This window comes from Copadichromis virginalis, linkage group LG19 (genome assembly GCF_057382275.1).
Source record: "Copadichromis virginalis isolate Kocher_CV1m ecotype Utaka linkage group LG19, C_Virginalis_male_GT1.1, whole genome shotgun sequence".
Classification (NCBI taxonomy): Eukaryota; Metazoa; Chordata; class Actinopteri; order Cichliformes; family Cichlidae; genus Copadichromis; species Copadichromis virginalis.
Genome location: NC_140636.1, coordinates 19250265 through 19275415, shown reverse-complemented (window position 1 = coordinate 19275415; position 25151 = coordinate 19250265). Strand labels below are relative to the sequence as shown.

Sequence of the window (25151 nt, the reverse complement as noted above, 5' to 3'; positions counted from 1 at the left end):
TAGCCTATGTGGTGCCCACATGGTACCCACAAAAACTTGAAAGATGGGGCCCAGGTGGGTTTCTGTGTACTTTTCCCAGTTGGGGCCCATTTAGTTCCCAGATTTTCCTAACATAACACCTATATGGGCATTTAATATGGGGCCATTACGGAACCCGCGGACAATCCTATATGGGGCCCATTTTTCAGCCCATTTCCAAACCATACGGGCCCCACATATAAATGTTGGCTGGGTATTATGCATACAATTCTTTTGTAAATACAACACCATTATTGTGGTACTGTTTAATTCCATTTTGTATTGTACTGATGTTTAAGTAAAGGTTTGAGAAAAAAAAACAGTTTCTCATTGACAGAACATGGATTTCCGTGCGATTTCTTCTGCCATGCGCATCCGAGTTACGAGCTTAACGCGGGCTTCTCTGAGGCCTCTGGTTTATGCCTAAATCTAAAAAAGTATGAGTTACTAGCAATTCAAGACTGCCTTGCAAATACTATCTGTAATATCTCTGTTAAACAAGAAGTCACATACTTGGGACTGTTAATATCCAAAGACCAAAAATCAAGATGCTCTTCAAACTTCACTCCAATTATACAGAAAACCCTAAAAAAGTTCAACCAGTGGCTGCAAAGGGACTTGTCTTTGAAAGGTAGAGTGTTAATTACTAAAGCAGAAGGGATATCCCGATTAACATATGCTGCTCTCTCCTTACATCTGGATAAGAAAATTTGTAAAGATATTGACCGTATGCTCTTTAATTGTATATGGAAAAACCGTACGCATTATATTAGAAAAACTGTTGTGATGAATAAGTACGAATCAGGTGGGCTTAACGTCTTAGACTTTTCTACTTTAAATAACACTTTCAAAATTAATTGGGCTAAACATTTTCTTAAAAACCCTACCTCTATCTGGAACTTTATACTATATTATATTTTCTCTCGTTTTGGTGGCTTTAATTTTATTTTAAATTGTAATTACAATGTTGAGAAACTCCCTGTAAAGCTTTCATCCTTCCATAAGCAGGTCCTCTTAGCGTGGACCCTCATTTATAAACACAACTTCTCACCTCACAAATAGCTTATCTGGAACAACAGAGATATTTTATATAAAAATAAATCACTTTTCCTGGAAACTTGGGTCCAGAATGGGATCCTATTGGTGGCTCAGCTGGTTAGTAAAGAGGGAAAACTACTTGCTTACAACGACTTTATTGCACTATATAATTTTCCAATCAGTGTTCAGGAATTCTCAATGGTGCTTGGTGCCATACCCTCAGGGTCTTTAATGTTATATAAAAACACTGACAGCTCAATATCTACCTCAGTCACTCTCCCTGATCCAGCTGAGTCACCAATAGGAAAAATCTGCTTTTCACAGGAACTTGGTAACAGCAATAAGAGAATATGTAGTTTATTCCAAGAAGATATCGTCTCTCTCCCATATATAACATCTTATTGGAACCGATATGTTCCAGATATCAAGTGGAAGACAGTCTGGATGGTCCCCCATAAATATTTGATTGTAAATAAGGTGAAAGAAGTCTCATTTAAAATTCTACATAAATGTTATCCAGCCAGTCACTACATGGTAAAATTTAAAAGGGACATAACTACTAATTGTACTTTCTGTGGGGATCATCCAGAAACTGTGACACATCTTTTTTGGTACTGTTCTTTTACACAGAGATTCTGGAAGGAATTTAGCAGGTTTGTTATTGTCCATATTTTAAGGAAGTTTTCTTTACGTTGGGAAAATGTTTTATTCTGTTTCTTTAAGTTCCCCAAGAAGTATGATAAATGTTTTTTATGATAAAGTTGTTAATACTTTTAGCTAAATTTTTTATCCATAAATGTAAATTTACTAACAAAACACCATATTTCTGTCATTATTTTAAGGATGTGGAAATGTACATACAATCAATATCAGACTCCACCAACACAAAGGCTCTCAAAACAATATATGTATGTGAATCTTTGCGTGTATTCTTATAATTGTTACCTTTTTCTTTTACCCTTGGCTTTTTGTGTTGATGTTCTGTTGTTTTGTATACTTCATCTGTTCGTATGTTGTATACTCATTGTTTGTTAAATAAAGTTAAAAAGAAAAAGAGCTTAACGCGTTTGCGCATGCGCGAATTCTCGTGCATTTGAACGACTTAAGTCATAGAAGATTTTGATGTGTTACGTCAAAGAAGTCCTTTAATGTGGTTTTCCTTTGATCCGGGAGTCCTTAAATAGGAGCCAAGTCAAAACGTTATCACTACCAGAGACCCCCTCGACAGTAGTTACATGTCAAACTTACCACGCTCTTTCAATTCAGAAAGTTTAGCATTTCAGGAAGATTTTCACAGAGAGAATCCGTGTGAAATAACAATGTCTGCAACACAGGATTATAATACTCAAACCCCACTGGTCGTATCACCAGATGAGCTGTTACCGATTATCAATAACGCCTTCAACACGCTCTCTGATGCACAGTGGACTTTAATAGAAAATGGAGCTTGGGATTCTGATATTCAAGCAGTTTTGGCTGATATGATTTCTGAAATCATACAGATCACCTCAGCCAACATTTTGAGACGTGCTCTTCCCGTCATTCAGAGCGATGCATCTGCAGAAATAGAAACAAATCCATCATTTTGTGACTCCATCTCAATCACTATTGCAAACCTGCTCAACATCCCAAAGCAGATATGTGACAGTGCTAAAAAGCTGACAAAGATGGTTGAGGAGGAGATTTCAAATAAGGTCAAATTGATAGTCACCCTGGTCAGAGAGCACTTCAATTTACCATCAGACCCCGCTGTTTACGTCAGTGGGGCAATTCGTAATATTAGAAAACTGCGTGTCATGGTTTCCCATGCTCTCTCATGCTTGAAAAGATATGCAAGTAAACTGAAATGCCCGTGCATGGGAAAGGAAAGCGATTCAAGTAAGTCTGAGTCCAGCAAAGATAGCATTGAGTCCAGCATCTCAGTCAAATCAGCCACCCAGGAGGTTAGTGAGATTCTGACCAATTGGTGTCAAGATTCAGATTTTACAGATGATGAATTATCTGATGATGACAGAGATATGGAAAGTGAGCCACCCGCTAAAATAGAGCAACTTTCAGAAAAGAAAGAAAGTTCAGAAAGTGGGGAATGTGCAGAAGCTGAAAGGCAGGCAGAAAGTATTCCACCTGAGTAGAAAAAATTGCAGCTGACATTGTCAATATTGTACTTGACAATCTCCAGTGCACTGACACTGATTATTCTTGTCACAGTGAGAAATGTACCTCACCCAAATCTGGATTCAACGGGGGAATCATCTTTGATAAAGTGAGAGAGTTTTTTACCTCACGTGCTCCTTCCGCACCGCAAAAATCACGCAAACTGCATTTTTCCAAGATTGCAGGAAAACATTTTGAAAAGATGAAAGGGGAGCTGAAAACAACAGCAAAGAAGAGCAAAGACTATTTTATTAGTCTGTCAAAGGTAACCCACTCCCCTGAAACTGAGAGAATAGGTTCCCATGACAGTATGAGTGTCAGCCTCCCAGGTTCAGCATGCGAAACTCCTCGTTCAAATTCTAGCATGTCTGTCCGTGCCCCTTCTAGAAGCTCATCTACTCTGGGAAACATGATAAAATCTGCTACTCCAACTAGCTTTAATGTCATCAAATCTGAACTTAGTGACATATACAGCGAGTTCACAAAGGAGAAAGAACATGGCATTATCCAAGAAAGGCTCGAAAACATTAACATAAGCGAGAAAGTGAAGAATTTCTCGAGAGAATTGACAGAGAAACTGTACGACCATTTAGTGATAAGTCGTGTATACCAAATTCCCACAATTGTTATGGGTAGAAGTCTATCAGACTCCGTCATCTCCAGGACACCACAGCAAGTAGCTGAATCGAGAGTTTTCTTTTCTCCTGAAGTCCTCTATGTAATCATAGAAGACGCAGTTGGAAAGTTTTTGCAAAATATTCTGCTTTTGGTTGATGATGAAACAATAGATGAAATTGTTCAGAGCGAAAAAGTGTCTGATGCTGTTGAAGAGATCCAAAAGGTCATTGCAAAGGGACAGAAACGGGCAAGAGACACAGAATCAGACTATTCTCAGAAAAGTGGCAGAGAATCTAAAAAACCCTGTCCTTCTAGACCAGCGTCTCTGGAAAAGCAGGTCAAGTCACCAGAGAAACGCTCAACATCCTCTTGTTCAAGTTCAACACCAGTTCTCGAGAGGATGGAGGAGGAAATGTCTGGAAAGTCAGAGGACAGATTCTCAGAGGACATACCCTCGGAAAAGTCTGAGGAGCAAACCTCAGAAAAGTTAGAGGAAAAACTGTCTGAAATGTCTAAAGAGAAACCCTCAGAAAAGTTAGAGGAAAAGCTCTCAGAATTGTCAGTGTCATCTCAGGCAGCAGCCGAGTACCTTGCCATGTGTCTAATAGCTAGACTCATGGCTCAGTACAAAAAGAGCCTAAAAAAGCCTCTGCTTTCATTAGCTAACAAAAACTTAGAAGACATTATTGAACATGTCAAGAACTTGGTGCAACCTGAAATCAGCATTGAGGAGTCTATAACAAATCTGGACAAGAATGTGAGTCAATTGACCAAAAAATTGTTTAAAGGACTCATCAAGGAGTTTGGCTCCACAGAACAGGTCATGAATGCTGCTTGGGCAGGTGATAGTTCATTTGATGAGGCTATTTTGAAGCATTTGAAAATCAATTTGGGTGTCCTCACAAGTCCTCCACAAAAGTCCAAAATTGCCAGGTTCTTTGGAGCAGTGGGAAGAGCTATTATGTATCCCTTCAGATGCTGTTTTAAGGGCAGCGATGACTAAAGACCTTGACTTTTCCACTGCCTTGCTTCTCTCAAAATCTTGAAGCAGAAATTATCCAAAAACTGGTCTTGATGCATTCTCAATCATCCAGGAAAGTAAATCTCCAAAAGTTGATTCTGTTCATCTGGACGTAGCGTTTTGTGGGAGAAACGTTTTGTCACTCATCCAAGTTAATTTGCACTATAATGAAATAAAAAAAAAAGAAATCAAAATTAAAAACAAGGTGACTTTTGTTGTCTTTTCTTGATGTCAACCACAAATTAAAAAAGTGTAGCATATGTGTACTCTGGTCATCAGTACTTGTATTTTAATGTATTACAGTATAATTTGATATAGTGATCATTCTGTGTCAAAACCAAACCTTCTGCTCAACTGTTCACAGTAGAAAAGTTTAACGTTTATAATGATTGCTGTAAATTTTAGCGTCATATATCAGATAATTTCTGTTTTTAACTACCCTCATGTGTGGCTCTCCAGCCCATGAGACAGGCATAGTCTCCACCTTCCTGGTTGTGGGATTTCTCCAGTGGTGTAAGTGCTGCGGCGCAGTCTGTTGTCACTCTGATGTGGCGCTTTTGGCAAAGGTTCAGTGATGTAACCCATCTCTGACGCTCCCTCATATGCAGTCCACCTAGTGGCATGATTGCCAATAAAGATGCCATTAACCCCAGCATCTGCAGGCATTGTCTGAATGTTGCCCAGGGCATCTTTTACAGTCCCTTGGCAACATGCCTGGTGTTTCTTTTTTAATAAGATCATCAATCTTCAGGTGGTCAAGCAGATCTGGCGTCTCTTTGGAAGGACAATCACACATTAGTGTCAGATTCACTTGCAGGTGTTTGTAGGAGGTGACGACTATCCTGTAATGGACTGATACATAGAACTGAGTATAGAGGAGTGTGATACAGGGTGTGTGCAGAAATGGTGTTTAAAGTCTGTAGATTGGGAGACATATATTTCCATTTTGGGGTCTAAATTTCTAGAAAGCAAGCAGGCTGTGCTGAACATGATCATTAAATACTGTCAGCCGCATAACTTTATAGAAGATGAGGGGTTCAGAAGCTGCTTCACCTCCTTGACCTTCCCTTTCAGAAAGGTATGAGAAAGAGATGTAAAGTGTGTATAACCACTTTCACCTTGGTCCCAACATATTACAAAAACGTCACATTTTTAATAAAAATTGTGTAAACTGTGCCTTTACCCCTCACTTACAAGTACACAACCACTCCCACTGTCACAAGCATGTATTTTTCCCAACAAAACTCACTTTTATTTCACTTTTTTTTTACTTACATTTCTTTGCAACAAAGATTTATGTAAAATCTACATTTGACATACTTTTACAGTTAGCTGTTTCAGTCTCTCCATACTTTTTTATCCGATCTTTCTTTGCAAGCTCCTTTGAATCCGAGCTGCATGGGATTGTTTTTAATATCCAGCAGATGTCGCTATTGAGCAGCACACTAACACAGTGTCGACACAGTAAGGTTTCATACACTCCATGAGACGTCATCTACCCATTACTACTCTTGCAGGGTAACACAGTTTATGAGCATAAGGAAACAAAATGATAATCTCCTTTAGGATTTTCTGGCAGAGAGCAGAATTCATGACTCCATCAATTAAGTTGTTCAGTTGTTCAGGTCCTGAACCATTTAAGTAGCCTCAGACCACTGAACTATCCCCACGATGTTTGACTGTTGCTGTGTTCTTGTGATAAAATGTTTTGTTAGATTTGTGTCTGATGTAATGAGATTCAACCATTCCAAAAACCTCAGATTTTACCAAATATCTTCCCCAAAGTCTCGTACATTTTGAAGATCTTTTTGGGCAAATGTGAGATGAATTTTTGTCTTCTTTTTGGTCAGCACTGCTTTTTGCCATGAAACTCCCCCATTAGATGTTCTTCAGATTTTACTATGGGTTCTTCTGTGACCACCTGGATTAGCTGTCCATGTTGGAGTAATTTTGGTGGACCGGACACTTCTGGGAAGGTTCACCACGGTCCCAAGTTTTCTCCATTTGTGGACAAAAACATCCCACTGAAGTTTTCTAGTCTTCTTCTCTATATTATTTATTGGGGGTTGGCAAACAGCAAAATGTTGCATTACCGCCACCATTTGGTGTGGAGCGTGGACCAAAATGTAAAAAAAAAAGAAAAGAAAGAAAAAGTAAAAAAAATAATAAAAATATATATATAAAAAAAACATTTAAAAAATCGATAATTCAAATCCCCCCCAAACAAATTAGTCTGCCTTAAAAAAAAAAAGGCCTGATAACTTTCACTTTTCAACTTCTTACAAAATAAATCAACTAAGTCCAGTTTCACTTTCATATCACCAAGGTTTTTGATCAGTTGTCTTCTTTTGGCATCATGTTTCTGACAGTGCATTAAAACATGCTCTATTGTTTCTTCTTCTCTATATGCTGAGTGACTGTCTTGAATTCGAGTCTGAGCATATCGCAGATCTTAGTGGTCTTGCATCTTCAATCCACTGGACAGCTAACAGTATTGAAACTATACACTGATAGTCCGTCACTGATCCTTTTCCTTACTTTGACATTAAACTCAGGAACAATAAATACTGTCCCGCTTTGGTTGGATGAATTCCTTGATGCATCTGTGTAGATTTTGACATAACTTGTATGTCTGCATTGTATGCGAGTTTAATATAAAACCCCTATTCTTGTTCTTTTTGTCCAATAGTTTGAAATCTGCTACAGCATCAGGGAGTATCCATTGTGGTATTACAGGTAATGGTAGAGATTGATTCATGCTGATGTTGTTCAGATTAAGTTCAGCTGCTTCCTGCCTCACTGTTCACCCAAAGCTCTTCAATTCTCTTTTCTCTTTTTCCCAGCAGGGTTGGAGAATAGTTTTTGTTGAAAGATCTTGACCATGTCCCAGTAGTTCAGTATTAACTGCTCTCTTCTGATTTCTAATGGCATTTCTACCTTTAAAACGACTCCAACAGCAGCAGTAAACGCACCTGTGCAGAGTCTTAGCCCCTGATATTGGGGCTAAGATACTATCTATGATACTATCTAACTTATGAAGACTTGTTCCGGCGTTTGCTGGAGTCCAAAATTTTTTAGACTTTATAAACTTTATAACTATTTCCAGACTGATAGATGTATGTTACTTGGTTTCTTTAAAATGTGACATGATGATAAATATATGGGAAAGTGACACCAATACATATTTTTGACATCTTTAGTCTACTTCTCTTGAGTGTGGTTCGTAAAATTTAACTTGTGTTGTTAATCACAGTTAATTCATGATTTAAAAGCAGGGGGCAATTAGTTTTTCAAACAGAGTCAGAAAACAAACAAAACATTCATGCAGACAGTTTTAACTTTCAGGTGGATATCAGTTTTATTCTATTACTCAACAATTGTACAACAAACTTTGTTACAAATACATTTAAAAGTGCAATTTTAAATAAAAAGAGGATAACACGTCTTAATTTCTGCTTGCCACACACCTGTAAACTACCTGGCAGATCTTACCCGCCTTCCGGTCTGTCTACAACTGCGGTGGAGACGCGTTGTGGTTTGACGCATTGCAGATCCCCTCCTGCCAATCAGCAGCCTCCTTACAGCATGCAGCACATTGCGGGTCCGCGCTGTCCAATCAGAATCCGGCTCTCAAAATCAAAACTGCAACTGTACCCAGTGCCGTCAGCCGCGCTGTTTAGAGCGTATCCTTCCGCCTGTATAAAAGATCGTTACACAAAGTAGTCCGTCAGTTTCTGCGCGGCCGCGCTAGCGTGTTAGTGTCGCGTTATTGAGGTCATAATAATTATTGATATTGATATATTTTTTAATATTTTTAATTGTCATGAAACATAATGACGCCAATGGATCGCCAGATGACATTAATTTTGCCTTAAATGTAAATATATATAAAAGAGAAACCACCTTGAGATTGAACGGACGCCATAAAGAGAGGTTTTTATTTAATTGGAGAGTGGACAGGTGCTGACAGGTAACAGCACTCTATTTAAAATGATACTTTATCATGGATACTTAGACTGGATAAGGTTTAATAGAGAGTTTCTCAAAGCCAAAAATGTAGGCTGGCAGCTCCTAAATTATGTGATGAAAATGTAAGTACATTATTTCTGCATATACATAACCTGCAGTACTATTCCTAATCACTTTAATATGTGTTAATGTGACCAATAAATACAGAGCAATCCAAAACCATATGTAGAAATCATTCCAGTGGCTTCAGCATAAAAGGAAAAAACTAATGTTTTAAGCCTTTTTTACATTTTGAAAACAGCAAACCATATTCAGAAAGCTCCTCTCATTATTCTCGCGACAGATGACATTTGAAATGTCTGGGCTGACTCACCAACTGATGCCTCAACCTAATGGGACTGTCGATGCTCTTAAACAGTCAAATTGTACAGAGTGAAACTGCAAGTTTTGTGCAGTGGGCAGACTAATGTTTAAAGCCAAACGATATAAGATCCACATATTCACGTAACCAGCTGTTGGAAAATTAAGTAAGCGCCATTGTTCCATCTAACCCTAAAGTAAATACAGAAAATAATTAATGGCCATAAACAACACCAAAACACATACCATGCTATGCTTGTGAGCAATGTTATTTTGTAATTTTTTTTTAACTGCAATTAAAAAAATAATAATTAAACCTTAACCTGTATTTGGTGGCGATGGCAAAAAGTGGGCAGGTAACATGCTGATTTAAATGTTTTTAGTATTACAGCAATAACTAATGGGAGGAAAGTGAAGCTTGACTGACACATGAGGCCAGTCCTGCTGGTTTCACTAGTTAACATTAACCTCACCATGTGTAATTAATTACATTTAATTAATTAGATCCCAAATTAAGACTTGATGGTCTGTATTGTGCGGTAAATATGTTTATTTCTCCTCTAAACTTGGTAATCTGAACATGCTAGTGTGTTGAAATCAGACGTGACACCCGAGCGGTAGATATGAGTGTAAACCAGGTACACTGCAAACTCATGTTGTGGATAATCATCCTGGTAATCTTTAAAGTTTCCAAAATCTTTTTTTTTTTTCATTGTGACCTGAAAAAAGCAACTGAGGCCATGAAGATGTTTCTAACTTTTCCAGTAGGTGACCATTGCAAAATGTTTAAGGCATTTTGGCACTGCCTTTGCTAATGTCCATGAGAATGTACTGCATAATCCTCCTTTCAGAGTAACCAAACTTTACAAAAATTGACCAAACGTTTTATTAGTGATGACCCGAAATGGGATATTAAGTCAATCACAGGTATCCCGCCCTGGTGGCCAGTATAATGAAAGAATGGTTTTGGGGGACTTCATGAGAACACCACTTTGCAGAGCCGGAAGCTACATCTATCTATGTTTACCATTTCTTTTCAGGCTGTAGCATTTTTCCCCCCCTATTTCCTGGAGCGTGATCTTTTGTCACACAATAAGAAATGTGGTGTGAGAGCAGCATATGAGTGGTTGTGGTTTAACAGGTAGAGTGGGTCATCCACCATGATGTAAGCTCAGTGCTATGATCCCCCGACTCCACCACATTGTCAAAAATGGTGAAATAACATACCATGTCCAGGTGATGGATACTTAAAGCTCAACATTTCCTGCAACTAGGGTGACCAGGTGTCCCACTTAAAAAATTTAAAGCCTACAGCATATTTGTCATTCACATTCATGTTTTAAATACATAAAAAAAAAGTCCTTATAGTCATTTAAAAAGCAACATTTTATGTTATTCCTACATTTAAATTTTGAAACTCAAGCAGCAAATGTTCTGCAAAAGCACATTTACATTGACAGTGAAGTTATAGTTCTCCAGAGTTTCTGAAGATCTTTCTTGTTTTCTTTGGACATTGGCTGTTTGTACCCGACCATTTTCAAAATAACATATTTTACTTGTTTATCAAGCCACTCAATACTGAGCAGTGAATCATTCAAGGATGAAAAGGCACCTCACTCACAGGATGAACCAGACCAGTGTTGTGTCTACAGATCATTTGTATCTTTAGGCATCTCAGCATTGTGGTTCCTTAGAAAATAATGAGAGAATGGGACAAGTCAAAGACAAGAGAAGAAGTGCCGACCTTAAAAAATATCTACAGCAGATGAACCATATCCAAGAGTCAAGTATTTAAGAAACAGGGGAACAAAAAATCCAGTAAAGACCTAACACAGGACCTGAGAGATGCATCTGGAGCTTCAGTAGATCCATCTCCTGTTCATTAAAGCGTTATCAGAAACGGTCTCTGTGGAAGATTGGCTGTCAAGAAGTTATTCTTAATGAAGAGAAACAGAACAAAATTACACAACTGGTCTTTTGGAGTGTTTGTCAATATATACAGAATAGAGAGTACAACAGTGAGTGTCTACCCCCCATCAGCAAACATTTAGCGACCTTGGGAAGGAAAAACTCCCTTTCAACAGGAAGAAACCACTAGCAGAACCATGCTCAGGGAGGGGCAGCCATCTGCCATGACTGGCTAGTGGCAAATGGAGGAAGACAGGACAAGACTTGTGTACTATATTTTTGTGCATATTTGCACATGTTTCATTAAATTTCCGAAGCCGTTTCCTATTTTCCTGGCAAAATAAAAAGAAACGAAGCCTGGACCTCTTGTATCACATCCTTTCCTAAAGTATATGTACTCCCAACACCACCAACCTACCCAAGCATTGTAATAATATAGACCTTACCATTCAATTGAAAAACAGTTCCACTTTGATTTCCTTCCTGATTTCTAACTAAGTGCGGTTATTCCAACTCCTAACTTCTCTGGATTTAAATTAAAAATGACAAGATGGTGCGTATGAACGCGTGCAGCGAGCGCGGGAGCCATACTCACTGGTCTTTGCGGAGGAATACCGTGAGAGCTGTGCGGCGGTGCTTTGTCCTGCGTACCCGCCCCCAAGCAGCAGCCAGCCCTCCTGCTCTGTGGCGACCGTCCATTTCCCTCTGTTCCCCCGTAGCGTTAGCAGACCCGCTGTTGGAACTCCGCACAGACATGGTGAGTATTTTAACCAGCCGTGCCTTGAGATGTGTGTGGATTTAAGCTGTGTGAACTTGACTGGAAGCCAGATGCGGGGTTGAAATATCTCCGTAGTAGAGCGCTCAGGGACGAATGTTAATACTGTGGCGGTACTAGACAGAGACTCTGCGGGCGGAGCAGTTTATTACCACCGCGGCTTTTTCCTCCCCCCCTCTTTAAGAGCCCACTCTGTGAAATTGCAGCAGATTTTGGTGCCGTAAGCACCTTCACAAACTGAGAACTGAGAGGTAGTACTCGTTACAGGTGGCCACAGTTGGTAGTTGTGGTGGAGCTTTTGGCTGGTTAGCATCACAGCTAACAGTGATCCCCTCGCCGATAGTCTGATTTTCCGGTGGTTTCTTTTCTTCTGTTTTTTAGTAAGGATGTAAGGATGGCTAATTTTCTCAGGAGGAGAGTTGCCTCTCTCTGCTGATTATTCTGAGACATGGAGCTGTAAAATAAAGGTGCACATCTGCCCTTCATGTTCAGACCATTTATGTAAGGGTGCATATTATCATAGGCGTTAGCTTAACAGTTGTAGATAAGAGCTGTCAAAGTCCAACGTGCAACCATTGTAAAAGCCGCTGATAGTCCTAATTAGGCCAGAGGTTATGGTGTACATACATGCATACGCTTTGCGTAGAATAAAACGTGTTTGACCTGTTTTGACGTCACATTTTTAAGTACAGATTGATGATCCTAGATGAAAAGTCTGATCTGCAGTGGATGCACACTGCAATCACCATGTTACACTATTTATACTATTTAAACACGCACATACACCACTGTTCCTGGGTTGTGTGTCCATGAATGCACTGTGCCAGTCTCCAGGGGAGTGGTAGCATCCCACCCAGGTTTGTCGTTTATAGCTTGTGGAGGGAGTTGCTTGCGTTTACACATTCAGGACCCTATTGTTAAGTATAAAAATTGATCCTTTTGTAGTTCATATTTTTGTTCAGTGTGTATTTGATGTCATGTTTTTAAAAAACATTTACTGAAAAAACATTTTTGGTTAAAGCACATAAATGCACCTAAACCTCTCTGCGTGGCTTTTAGTGTTGTAACTTGCCTGGTTATGTTTTTACTGCATACCCTAACCAAATACCCCTTATTACCTAAACCTAACAGAGTTCTCTTTGGTGTCATAACTTCACCAGGTGGTTTTTAAGAGTGCCATAACCTAACTGGTAACTAACCAGGTACTACTACCTGACCTTAAAACAGTACCTTAACCTAACCAGGTAGTCTGATGATACTTAATAACATATTTAAAATAAAACTGTAAACATTTCTTTCTTTTATGACTCTGGCTGTAGTTTCTAGTGTGAATCTTTACATATCGGTCCGATCAGGTAAAATTATGTCTACAAATAAGATTAAGGTGTGGAACTTCCCAGTGTAAAGTCTATAATAAAGCTAGCATGTGTCTAGGCTTCAAAGAGAGGAAGTCAAATACATGCAACCATAAACTGCTGCCTAAAAATATAAATATGCATGATATAATTATGTGAGGGGCAAAAAACAAAAAACCCCAGACTCTTAACAGTAGTGCAAACAGCAGTCCCGGGTAATTAAAGTTCCACTTTACCTGTTGTAGCAGCTTTTGTCCTGGTTAGCACTGCAGCAGGGAAGTCAAACTCATTACACATCGACTGGGAGAGGTTTATGCCCTACTTGAGTGGGCCGGTTTTGAGTGTTTCTTGGCCTTACGTTTCATATTTTTGTTCTGCAGTAGCACATTTAAAGTTAGTGTTAGATAATTGTTGTTGGAGCTTCTCTTATTTGAATTTTTTTGGATTGGCTACAGGGCTCTGAACTTGGCTTTTTTTTTTTTTTTCTGTAGGAATAAGCAGAAAAACAACTCCTTACAGAAGGGGAGCGTTTGATTTTTCAGCTTGTTTTTATTAGGGCTGCATAATGGATTAATTAGTAGTGTTTGTTTTAAAAAAAAAAGTGTTTTGACACAGGAGATGTAAAGCTCTGTATCTGTGTGTGTATTTACTGTATTAGACATATAGAGAACAAGCGTGCAGATGTTGACTGGCGTTCTTCAGCCTGTAGATCAGACTATAGTTTACTCTGGCTGTTCTTCATAATGTTTATTTTTGTCATTGTGAGATCATGTCCAAAAAAATTAGTCATCTGAGAGATGCCTGCATCTGAAAAGGAACACAAACCAACAGCCTTCAGGTTCAAGGTGCACACCTGTTATTTCAAGCTGCCCACCTGGCGCTGATCAACCCTCTAAGAAAGAATTTGAGGGGGGAAATCGCTTCAGGTCCTGAATGGTTCAAGTTAGTCGAATGACCCCCAGTGAAGACTGTTGGCTTTATCTTAGATTTGACATTGTTAATGTTTGTTTCAGTCTTGCTTCTGATTGGTTGATGTAATTCAAGCTCCAGAGTTTGTACTTTAATTATCTAGTCCCCGAACCTAATAATGACCTCTAAAAGCTGCTTTACAAGGCCATTTCCTGCGGGGGAAATTACCCTGTGGTTAGTTTGTGGTTGCTATAGCTACGTACGTGAGAAAGTTGACACAGGAAGTAGGCTGAAGCTGTACTTCCTTGTACTTCCTTACATATGCAGGATTCGTTTAAAAGCAGACAGACTTGTCTTGCGTGACATGTCCATCATGAGTTCACTTTAACTGTCAAAGTACAGGGAACAGAAGCTGTTGTGTTCGGCTTTAATCAAAGCCATCTGCACGGAGTTTAATTTTACATTTCAGAATAATACCCATGGGTGCTGTAGAAGGAAATCATAGAGCCCTCATACTTGACGCGGCTCTATTGCCAGGCGCCTTGAGAGGAATTTGGCCTGGATATTAGAGGTGTTAGCAGCTTGTTAACCATCGCTCGGCCTGACACAGATCAGTGCCGTCATTAGTGTCCGCCTTTCCCTTGGGTCACATGAGTACACAGCATATTTTGATTCAGATATCAGGTAATTGATCATTTTACCATTTTAGTTTCAGTTTCAGGTTTGGCTTCCGGCAGTTTTTATTATTAAAATAGGATCATGTAGATAGTGCTGTTAATGTGCCCGACCTCTCGCTTTCCCTTTGAGCATATCCACAAAGTTCAAGGAAATCTACTTTATTAAAAAATAGATTTCTAATTAGTTAACCAGTCTGCAATTGTGCTAAATAATTAGGGCCGTAATATCATGATAATATTTTTGTATTTCTATAGCTTTTATCTAAACTACCATTTCTTCCCATGAACACAATAAAGTTCATCCAAAAACAAATATAAAGATGATAAGATCTTTCACGAGCAAAGCAATGATGAGGTCAGGCTTGATATTGTCTTCCCAGTGAGGATTATAGCTTATTAACCCAATACCTGTATCATATTAATGGAATGGAAAACTAAACAAATGAACAGGATGCATGTCCTATTGTTGTTCCCCCTTTGCAAGCTACATGTTCATTGTAGAAGACGTAGTAATCAATTACAGGCACTCTTATCGTTATTTATGACCCTTGTGATTCAAAAGTGCAACTGAATTCCCTAAAGCTGCATAGATTTTGATAGTTTTGGCACCTTAGACAGTTTTTGTAGTAAGTTTAATCTAGAAACAAACTGAAAATTAAAAAAAACAAACATCTGCATTGAGGAGAAGGTGTAAGTTTGGCCTGCTTTGGGGACAAATTAGTAAGTGGAGAAAGGGGAACTTCCCGAGGGGTCCACCTGGTGTGAACCATGATGCTTTGCAGGAGGTCAGATGACTAGCCAACCGATCCTCCCTGGGAGCTGCAAATGTAGCAGTGAGATGACAGGTGACAGATTAGCATATACATGTGGAGACGCACACACACACTGAACTCTCATGACCTCCCCCCTGGTCTGGACCCCGTTACTCTCACACACCTAATGTCAATTTTACTGATAAGTTTCACTGACCTCCTCCAGCCTCGATTTCTTTGTTCCGCTGCTCTTCATGTGTTGAGCCTCCGCAGGAGGTTTTGAATGTCCATGTGTCGGGGAGGCTGAAACACTGCTAAGAGAGGGGTTCTCCAAAGTTGTTGGAGGCAGTTGAAGCCAGGGTAGAACAGTGCCTGGTCACTTGGATAGAAAGCTTGGCTGAGAGACTGACACACAGGAAAACGTCAACAGGTGGAGCAACTTTTCCATCAACCTGGCTGGTCAGTGCCAATCTGCTGACTCTTTCTGCTCTGGGGAAAACTTCTGTCATCCACCTACACTGGAATGACTGAAAGACGAGACGACTGATGCATCCGTCTGCCCATCCAGGACAACTAAAAACATCTTTTAGCATCTTATAATCCATGTTCCTGAATATGTAACTATTCAGAAACATGGCAAAGTCTCCTCCTTCCATCCTTTCTGCCAATCAGAAGCGACGGATAGATGTCTAACCATTTTTTTCATCCACCCATTCCTCCCAGTTCCTGCCCTTCCTGCTATCACCCACTCGTCATGCTGCCCAAGAAAATCGCCGTCTACCCAGCAGAAGACGAGCTGGTGAGCTTGTCCACCGTTTATGACCTCCTGGACGAACAGCAGCACTACTATAAAGAGCTGATCCAGCAGCAGGAGAGGAGCTACAGGGCCTTCCTGCAGATGCTGATGGACTCGTCATCAAGCCGCATGGATGGCCTTGTCAGAGAGATGCAGGACCTGAGGAACTGCCTGCAGAGAACCAAAGCCGAGCTGGCTGAAGTAAAAAAGCAGGGCGTCCAGACCAGCAAGCAGGCTGAGTGCCTGGCTGAGGGCTTGGTGATGGTGCGGGGAGCGCTCGATGGGCTAACCATAAAAACTGGAGGAGGAGGTGGTGGTGGAGCAGGAAGAGGTGTGGATCTGAAGCAGCGCAGAGGGCCTGGAGGGTTAAGACTGGATGGAGGAATAGGAGGTGGAGGCAGGGATGTGAAAAAAACAGAACCAAAAGCAGCGAAGCTGGTGGCAGACCTAACAGATATCCACTTTGATGATATAAAGGTTGGATTCAAGTAATGAGATCCCTGATTAATCCCCGCATTTGCTTCCTAATGTCATTATCAAAAGCCTTGAAGCCTTGTCAGTGTTTTTGTTGATGTTGTGAGGAGTTTGTCTTTCTTTCTCTCTTTCAAAGTAACATAATCCTGGAGTTTTAAAATGAGCCTTTCGAAATAAGGAAATTTTAGATCATTAAATGACAGTAAAAGCAGTAAGCTATGGTAAACTGTGAAGATGATGACCGAAGATGAAGAGTTCTGTCAGGCAAAGCTTGCATGTCACAAGTCGACCACAACAAAGTGCTTACAGAAGCAGTTCTCACCACTGTTTGTGATGCCTGATGAGGCAGGATCTGATTAATCTCAATTTAAAAGATAATCAAGTCTCATTAAAAGAAAAAAAAAATGCTTAGTTTGTTGAACCAAAACGATTGTATTGGATTTCTTTTTTTTCTTTTCTTAATCTTGGTAATAACATAGCATATTAATTCACTCTTTGGTGTTTTTGTTTTGTTTTTTTAGGCTGACCAACTAACAGAAGAGCAGATTGCTGGTAAGGTGATGCCATAAAACACTTCTAATTTTATTCGCGTCTTTACAGCTGCAGTGTAAATGTCCTTTCTTCTTCTCTTCGTTTGCCTGTTCAGAGTTCAAGGAGGCTTTCTCCCTGTTCGATAAAGACGGAGATGGTACCATTACCACGAAGGAGCTGGGCACTGTCATGAGGTCACTGGGTCAAAACCCGACCGAGGCAGAACTCCAGGATATGATCAACGAGGTGGATGCTGATGGTACGCTGCTGTCCTCCCTCGACACGGGGGAAGGATTCATCTGTCTAACTTGTCTTTTTTTAAATAACCCTTTTATCAATGATGAGTCATATTTACCTCCTACTCCTAGGCAACGGGACCATCGACTTCCCCGAGTTCCTGACAATGATGGCGAGGAAGATGAAGGACACTGACAGTGAGGAGGAGATCAGGGAGGCATTCAGAGTCTTTGATAAGGTGGGCCTGGTTTAAGTGTTTTTCATACATATTTTGACGTATGAATGCTGCAGTCAGTATAACAGCTGCGTCAAGGCACTTTGCAAGGTATCAGAATACTCCAACAATCGGTGGCACTCGCGGTCTAATTTCTGATGGTTGGAAATTTATGAAAGATGGCATACTATGCTGCTTTTCCTAGCCATTTCCAGTCACTGGAAACAAGAGAAATTGCGTAGGTCTTTATAGACGTCCTGTTGATAAGAAGAGTAGAAAAGAGCTGGTAAATTCTTGTGGGAAAAAAAACTTCCATACGAGCCCTCGGTGTGTTCTCAGCACTCGTCCCGATGCATTTGAAGCATTTAAACGACTCGACTTAAGTCTGTGTGGGGAAACTGACTCGCCTCATGTCATATTCAAAGCAGGAAGTCAGAAATAGGAATGAAGGAAGTGGCCAGTCAGTTTTCAAAATAAAATTCCCTTTTCATAACAACACTTCTGATATGAAGCCACAGCTCCTCACTGTAAATGACTCTTAACTAATCCAGCGTGCTCCTCGTTGGAGGATGTGGTGAAGAGTAAAACGGGATCTTTTTTTGGATTTGACCTCCTGCCTCACAAATCCAGAGTAGATATGCGGAGAAACACTGAAATGGCACGCGTGTTGGTCTGATCACTTTTCCCCATCTCTTTGTCAGGATGGAAATGGCTACATCAGTGCAGCAGAGCTGCGTCATGTGATGACTAACCTGGGAGAGAAGCTGACAGACGAGGAAGTAGACGAGATGATCAGGGAAGCAGACATCGACGGGGACGGACAGGTCAACTACGAAGGTGAGCTTGGTCATGAGTGTTATTAGAAGCTCCAGAGCTCTGATTGGTCCTGAGGCTTGCTGTGTTATAATTCCTGATGGCTTTTCTTTCTCCGCCTCTTCGTTCTCCACAGAATTTGTCCAGATGATGACCGCCAAGTGAACTGGGCTCGCGTTAAAGACAAAGAATCTGTCAAAAGTTTCACTTACCTCTTATTGCAAAAATCTACATTTAATCATACTGTTCTGTATCAACAACTTAAACTGAATGTTCAAAATCTCAGATCTGTCCATATTAAACAAGTTCACAAAAAGGAAAAAAAAAAACAACTAACTGAATCTGCATGTACTGGCTTGTACCCCCACCTCTCCGTCCCACTCCCCTCTCCCATCTCAGCGCCGAGCTGCCCAATCAGATCTCAACTCAACAGCCGAGCGGTCGCCGCGCAGCTGGCTTCCTGACGTCACTGCGATGTTTCGGGACGGCCGATCGCCTTTCTTCCTCGACTTCCTGTCTTCTTTCATTTCTGTTCTTCATGCATGAGGCTTTTCGTGGGTTAGCGTCGAGAGCACAGCAGGAGAAAGCAGTCGGTGGTCCTCAGGTCGGCCTAGGAGGTGTTGGTTAGCTGAGCGAAGGAAGAAGCTTTCACAGTTTGCTTACCTGAGTGAAGTCAGATATTTTTAAGAAAAGCATAAAAATAGAATAAATAAGAAGTCATTTTAGATCTTGTGTTTCGGGCATGTCACTTTTCCTTCGTGTGTTCACCTTTTGTTCAAGGCAGGGTGACGATTTTGAGCCATGTTGGGCGGCGAGTGTGTCATAGGGTTTCAGGGCGGTTGGTTAAAGATGATCGACATACACAAGCAGCTTTTGACGCAACATTGAGTAAACAAATGGTTTTAGATTAACAGGAAGTGATGAAAGAATAAAATGTCATTGCCTCAAATGCTGTGTGTGTACACAAGTTCACTTTAGTGGGGACGGGGGTCGGTGCTTTGCGGTGTTTCTATCTTCTGTTTGTGCGTGCGTGTGCGTGCGTGTGTGTGTGGGTGTGTGTATGGGTGCGGCGAGGCCCGGCCCAGTCCAGCTGTTCTGTTTGGTTCAGTTGATCTGCATTCCAAGATGTACATGCTCGTCTTTACATTTTGTTTTTCCAATAAAAACACAAACATGAACTGAGATGCCACTTTGTGTGTGTGGGTTTTTTTGTTTTGTTTTTTTTAAAAGCTGACTTGTGTGTTTTCCTGCAACTCTGTGGGGGACGTACTGCTTTAAAATGACTCATTGGTGATCGGTGTGATGTCTTACTGTGAGCACAGACTCTGAAACCCACCTAACATATTTTGGGATGAGATTAACAAAAACTACTTTCTGCGAAAGCACAAGACTGTGATAAAAGGATGCAACCATGGACTGTATAAAAAAAGATGGTGTTTGGGAGCCATATATCGATAACAGGGTGGGTTTATCAACTTACACTTCCATTATTGGCTAGAAAGTCACGTCAGCTGTTGGCTTCAGTTTGTGATGTTTTGTTTCAGTCTTACTTCACTGACTCGTTAGTAAACCCACATTCATTTATTGCCAGACCATTGAAGGTAAATAAAGTCTAAGAAAATCAACTGTTAATGAATGTATATTTTACAAATCCACTAGTGAACCATCCATTCAGTCATCTACCAGTTCTTTGGGCCAGGTCCTACTTCCCTCAGCTGATCCAGGGGAATACAGAGGTGTTTCCAGGCTAGCTGACACATGTTATCTCTCCAGTTTGTCCAGGGTCCATCCCGGTGCCAGCTCTGATATGAGGACTACCAAATGTTTGAGGGCTAATACCCTCCATCTCACTCTAAGGGATGGAGGGTATTAGCCCTGACCAAAACATTTGTGTTTATTTTTACCATAACTGATCAATTCTGGGTACTATAGGGAGATTTTATTTGCCATTTCCAATCTAAATGCTTCATAGGGCACTGTCACTCCTTTTTAGTAACTCAGATTAGCAGATGGCACCATAGGCTATAGACTAGGCTGCAAAACACAAGGCAAGACCATAGATACTCATGTTAAAATCCCCAACTTAGGAGCAGAAATAATCATATAAATAACAGTTCTGACCTCTATGTATGAGCAAATCACAGCACCGCCTGATGTGCCTGGCAAAAATGTGTTTTGTTTTTTTGGTAATGACAGAGTAGTTGTGATCAGCTGGCCACGATAATCCTGTAAATGTAGCAGAAATTTAAGAAAACAAACAATCAAAAATGGGAACTAAATGATTAAACCTCCATCTGAGGGGTAGGTGAGTAAAATCTTCGTCTTCTGCAGTACCCCCATATAAGTAAATCCCTCAGACACTCGCTCCTCACTACATTCTTCTGGCTGTCAGGTGAAAGGCTGAAATATTTATGAGAGCAATCTGGAGCCAGCAGAGCTGAAGGCGAGGGGAGAATCTTCTGCACTGGAAAGCCCGTTATTAATGCTGGAGTGGCAGCTCACTAATAGCAAGCAAAGAGCAGCAAGATGTATTAATACACTTCAGACTGTTACATAACTCCAGCTACTAACTCTGTGTGTGACAGAGGATACATCCAACACCTCCTACACTTCCCCGTCCCCCTGTCTGCTCCTCTGCAATCCCACAATCGCCACCTCAGTCTTAAATATTCAAGATGAAGCTTTTCATTTTGACCTCCTCATACAAGTCGTCTTCATCATGGCTCAAGCCCCCCCCTCCATAGCTGGACTGGCCATCGGGCATACCGGGCATTTGCCCGGTGGGCCGCTGGCGATTTTTTGGATTTTATATTTTTTTTTAGGAAGGGTATATATAATGAAAGGTGTTGGATTGGCCAATCCTGTTGTTCAGTCTGACGTCACTAGCCGTGTCTGGGTCTAAACTCCGCTGCAGGTCCATATATCAAACGATCACTATGGCATTACTCAGAGTTGAAAAACTGTCTAAAGTCTTTCATCTTTAATAAAATGATCAGTGTCTGCTCTACCAGGCGTAACAATTGAGTTTAACATCCAGGCATCCACGAAAACGGAATTTATGACATTTAATGGAGTTAGAAGTTAGCAGGGAGTTAGCTCGCTAGCTTCTATCTAAATACAATATAGCATGTCCTGACTGCGGGGTTTTGGAAACAAATTAAAACGTACAGCTCTGCTATCACTTCCAGCATAAATGAAGACAGAAAACTAAACAGCAGTGACGTTTGTAGGGTTACTGAAGTTGGGCTAGCTGGTATATAATGATGTGCTACGTGACCGCTAGCGACACAGCTATGTTAGCATAATATAAACAAGCTAACTTTTTTTCCACTCGATAAAAGTTAACGTGAGTGTTCTCGGTGGTCAGGAACAAATGTAATCGCATGGCAGGATGCTGTAAAAGGACCAAACTTCAACCAGGAGAACAACTGAGATAATCCATCCACAATACGAGGTTAGTCATTCATATACTGCTGCATGGGCTGGGCTGTAGTTACATCGTAAGGTTTTAAAAACTGAGCTTAAATAAATGATTAGCGGTAATAAAAGCCGAGGGAGGTCAACAGTGATCACTGACTGTTTTAGGAGCTTTTTGAGATCAAATAGAAGAAAATACATAACATTAAACATGTTAACAACACAAAAGCCATATTAAACGCAGACAACTTTAGACCCGGAAGTAGGATTCGTCGCGTCATCACTGAACAACCGGATTGGTCATGATCGACTCTGGGCTGGACCAATTACAGCCGAGGAGGCCGGATGCACCCTCTCCCTTGTTTAGCAATCACGTGATTTTCGCGCATTGCATGCCGGGAACTCGTGGCAAAACAATCCAAGTACCGCATCAAATGCAAGCATTTGCAGCACCGCAAAACGTTCATTCTCCGGTTCCAATACCTTCTTGTTTTTTCTTTGACGCACAAAAAGGAATGTACAAAAACAAAAGGAGAACAATGCGGTCCGTACAAAGACAGACTCGACGAAAGGACAAAGAAAAGATACGAGGAAAAAATCAAAGGAGTGAAAGGGTCAGACCCTTACGAGCACACAGAGTGGACAAAAGACGTTAGCGTGCTGCCCAACTTTCACCACGCTCATATTTATAATTATACGGTTCTTGGAGTGAGTGCATGCACTCATGAAGTTTAGTAACTTCAGGTCACTGCAACAAGCCCAGGTACAGTTTACCGACGGATGGGTACAGGACCTTGAAATGCACCGTGTAGAACGAAAGACCATCGTACGAACAAAGGTAAGTTTACCAGTCTCACAAATCGTCTCATAGATACACATTCGTTAACCGTTTATTAGCATAACCTTTGAGCTCAACGGTAATTAATTAGTAGTGGAAATAATTTCTGGTAGCATTACAGAAATGTAGCAGTGACAATAATATTGTATGCTGTAATCGCACTGGACAATTAGTGATACAAAACAACTGTTTTATCCTGTGAATAAAAGTATATATTTTTGTCAATGTACCACGGTAATAACAGAAGCGAAACGCAATATTGTGTCAGGACAATTCACTATTAATGCACAATAAACACAATAAACAAAGGAGCATAGCGCAACAATTTCTGTTCAGCGCCAGACTTGCTTGTAACCTATATCACCAATTATGTTAAGAAAAATGACGTATTAACTACTACAAAACTCTGACCTTTGTGGGAATGCTTGGAGCAGACTAACATGTGAGCTGGAGTGTTCTGAGACGTTATATTTGGTATATCCAGACCATCCGTCGGCTCTTACTTCGGAAACATGGCTTAAAAAATTTCTCTTCAACGACTTAATCCGATAAAAAAAAAAACGATCTCTTTACCCGTCGGCTTCCCGTGGCTGTCATGTGACCGGCTATTGCAGTTAATAATACAACAGCTTCTTGCCATTTTTTGGGTTTCTTTTTATCGCTGTGTAACTGAGTTCAATTGAAAGCCTGCGTGCGCCAGTACCTCTTGCCACAAGTTCCCAGAATCCTTTGCGGTTTTACCCCTGAATGACGTCACATTTTCAATCTTTATCCTGGTGGGCCGGTCTCTAGTCAAAATGCCCGGGCCGATTTTTTGTCCCAGTCCAGCCTTGCCCCCCTCTCCCCTCCAATTCCTTCTCCCACTCTTTCCTCCAGCTCCCACAGTTTTCTGCTCCCTCCTCTTGTTCTGTTTTGCCCATCCTGTCCCTGGCTCTGTTGCCTAGCAACAGCTCTTCATCTGCAGACAAGACATTCTGGGCGATCTGGAAAAGTCCCTCTGACACCCTACACACACACACTCTCACACACATTGCACATTTGCATTCAAGAAATGTTTGTAAAAGCAACAACTCAACGCACTGAACCATAATCATGTTTTTATTTGTTCACAGCTGCATGCAAAAAATAAAAAGCATCACATTTCACTTCCTATCTTGTGCAGAGTTTCAGCATCATTGCTTCAGCCCTTCCTAAAGCCTCAGACTAGCTGCGGCAACTTCCAGCAACTGGACTTCTTCTAGTGGCCACTAGAGGCTGACTACAGAAGCGAGTCAAACCGGATGACAACTTCCTGGCAACTTCTGGTCACTAGGGAAAAATGTGTATTCCCCTGACTGGTTGGGGAGTGGCTGCTGGCTTATTTCCTTGTGACTGCTTTGGTTGCTAGTAGATTGGCTTAACTTTACCTCCAAACACTTGCCAACTAGTCTCTGAGTGGCAGCAAACCTTGAAAAAAGATCATTCGCCTTCAAAGTAAACGCCCTTCCTTTAGAAATATGATTGCTGCAGCGGTGTTTGCAGACAAGTTCGCATCACTCACGCAGACTGCAGGTGACCGTGGCAACCTAGCAACCGCCAGCAACCACTTGGCAACTGGTCGAAGAGTACACATTTTTTCTTAGTGACCTGTGGTTGCCGGGGGGTTTTGATTTAGTTTTAGTTATAATTTAGGCATCTAAATTCTTTCAGTTTTAGCCGAATAAACATGATAAGTTTATAGCAGACTAAATGTGAGTGTAAAGTTTGTTGTGTCTTTATCAATTGCTCCACATGGTTTACAATGAGTCTTATTTTCCTTAAATGTTCATTTTGTTGTATTTTCATGAGAAACACTGGGCCTGTTGTACTGTTTCCCAGGAGCAGATCAAATCTGCTGCTGCCTAACCTTAATGCACATAGATTATTTCTGATTGGACCACTTCCAAACTTGTCCCGCCTTTCTACACAACTTAATTAGTTCTAGATTGGTTTTCGTCATTCGAGAATATTGTCATCTTGCTTTTATTCGTTGATGAAAGCATCAGTGCGTTATGCCCTCATGCATTCGCTTTTATTTAGTTATTGTCCTGTTGATGGACTCACATTTGGAGCCAGCCTCACGTGGCCATTAGAGGGACTGCAGTTTCATTTTTGGACAATTGAAACGAATTACAACCAGCTTCATTTTGTGCACTAGCCAATAATAAGAAACCCTAGTGAGCAAGTACTTTGTGTCATTTTTAAACTGAAATTGTGGCAGTAACTGCAGGAATTGTGCAAACGTTTACACCTGGACCC

At 40.8% G+C, this 25151-nt stretch overlaps 3 protein-coding genes across 3 annotated transcripts; all 3 read left to right on the top strand.

Moving 5' to 3' along the window:
• Positions 1-2375: 2375 nt before the first annotated feature.
• LOC146685941 (uncharacterized) lies at positions 2376-3188 on the top strand. The gene has a single exon (XM_085440962.1). It carries the CDS (start codon positions 2376-2378, stop codon positions 3186-3188), a length of 813 nt encoding a protein of 270 aa, XP_085297088.1.
• Positions 3189-11621: 8433 nt separating this feature from the next.
• On the top strand, positions 11622-19803 carry calm1a (calmodulin 1a). Its single transcript, XM_085440623.1, has 6 exons — positions 11622-11843; positions 17346-17376; positions 17471-17614; positions 17724-17830; positions 18508-18643; positions 18756-19803. Exons 1-6 carry the CDS (start codon positions 11637-11639, stop codon positions 18782-18784), a joined length of 654 nt encoding a protein of 217 aa, XP_085296749.1. The 5' UTR covers positions 11622-11636; the 3' UTR covers positions 18785-19803.
• On the top strand, positions 11852-17370 carry LOC146685940 (uncharacterized). The gene has a single exon (XM_085440624.1). The coding sequence runs from the start codon at positions 16240-16242 to the stop codon at positions 16840-16842; it is 603 nt and encodes a 200-aa protein (XP_085296750.1). The 5' UTR covers positions 11852-16239; the 3' UTR covers positions 16843-17370.
• Positions 19804-25151: the final 5348 nt, after the last annotated feature.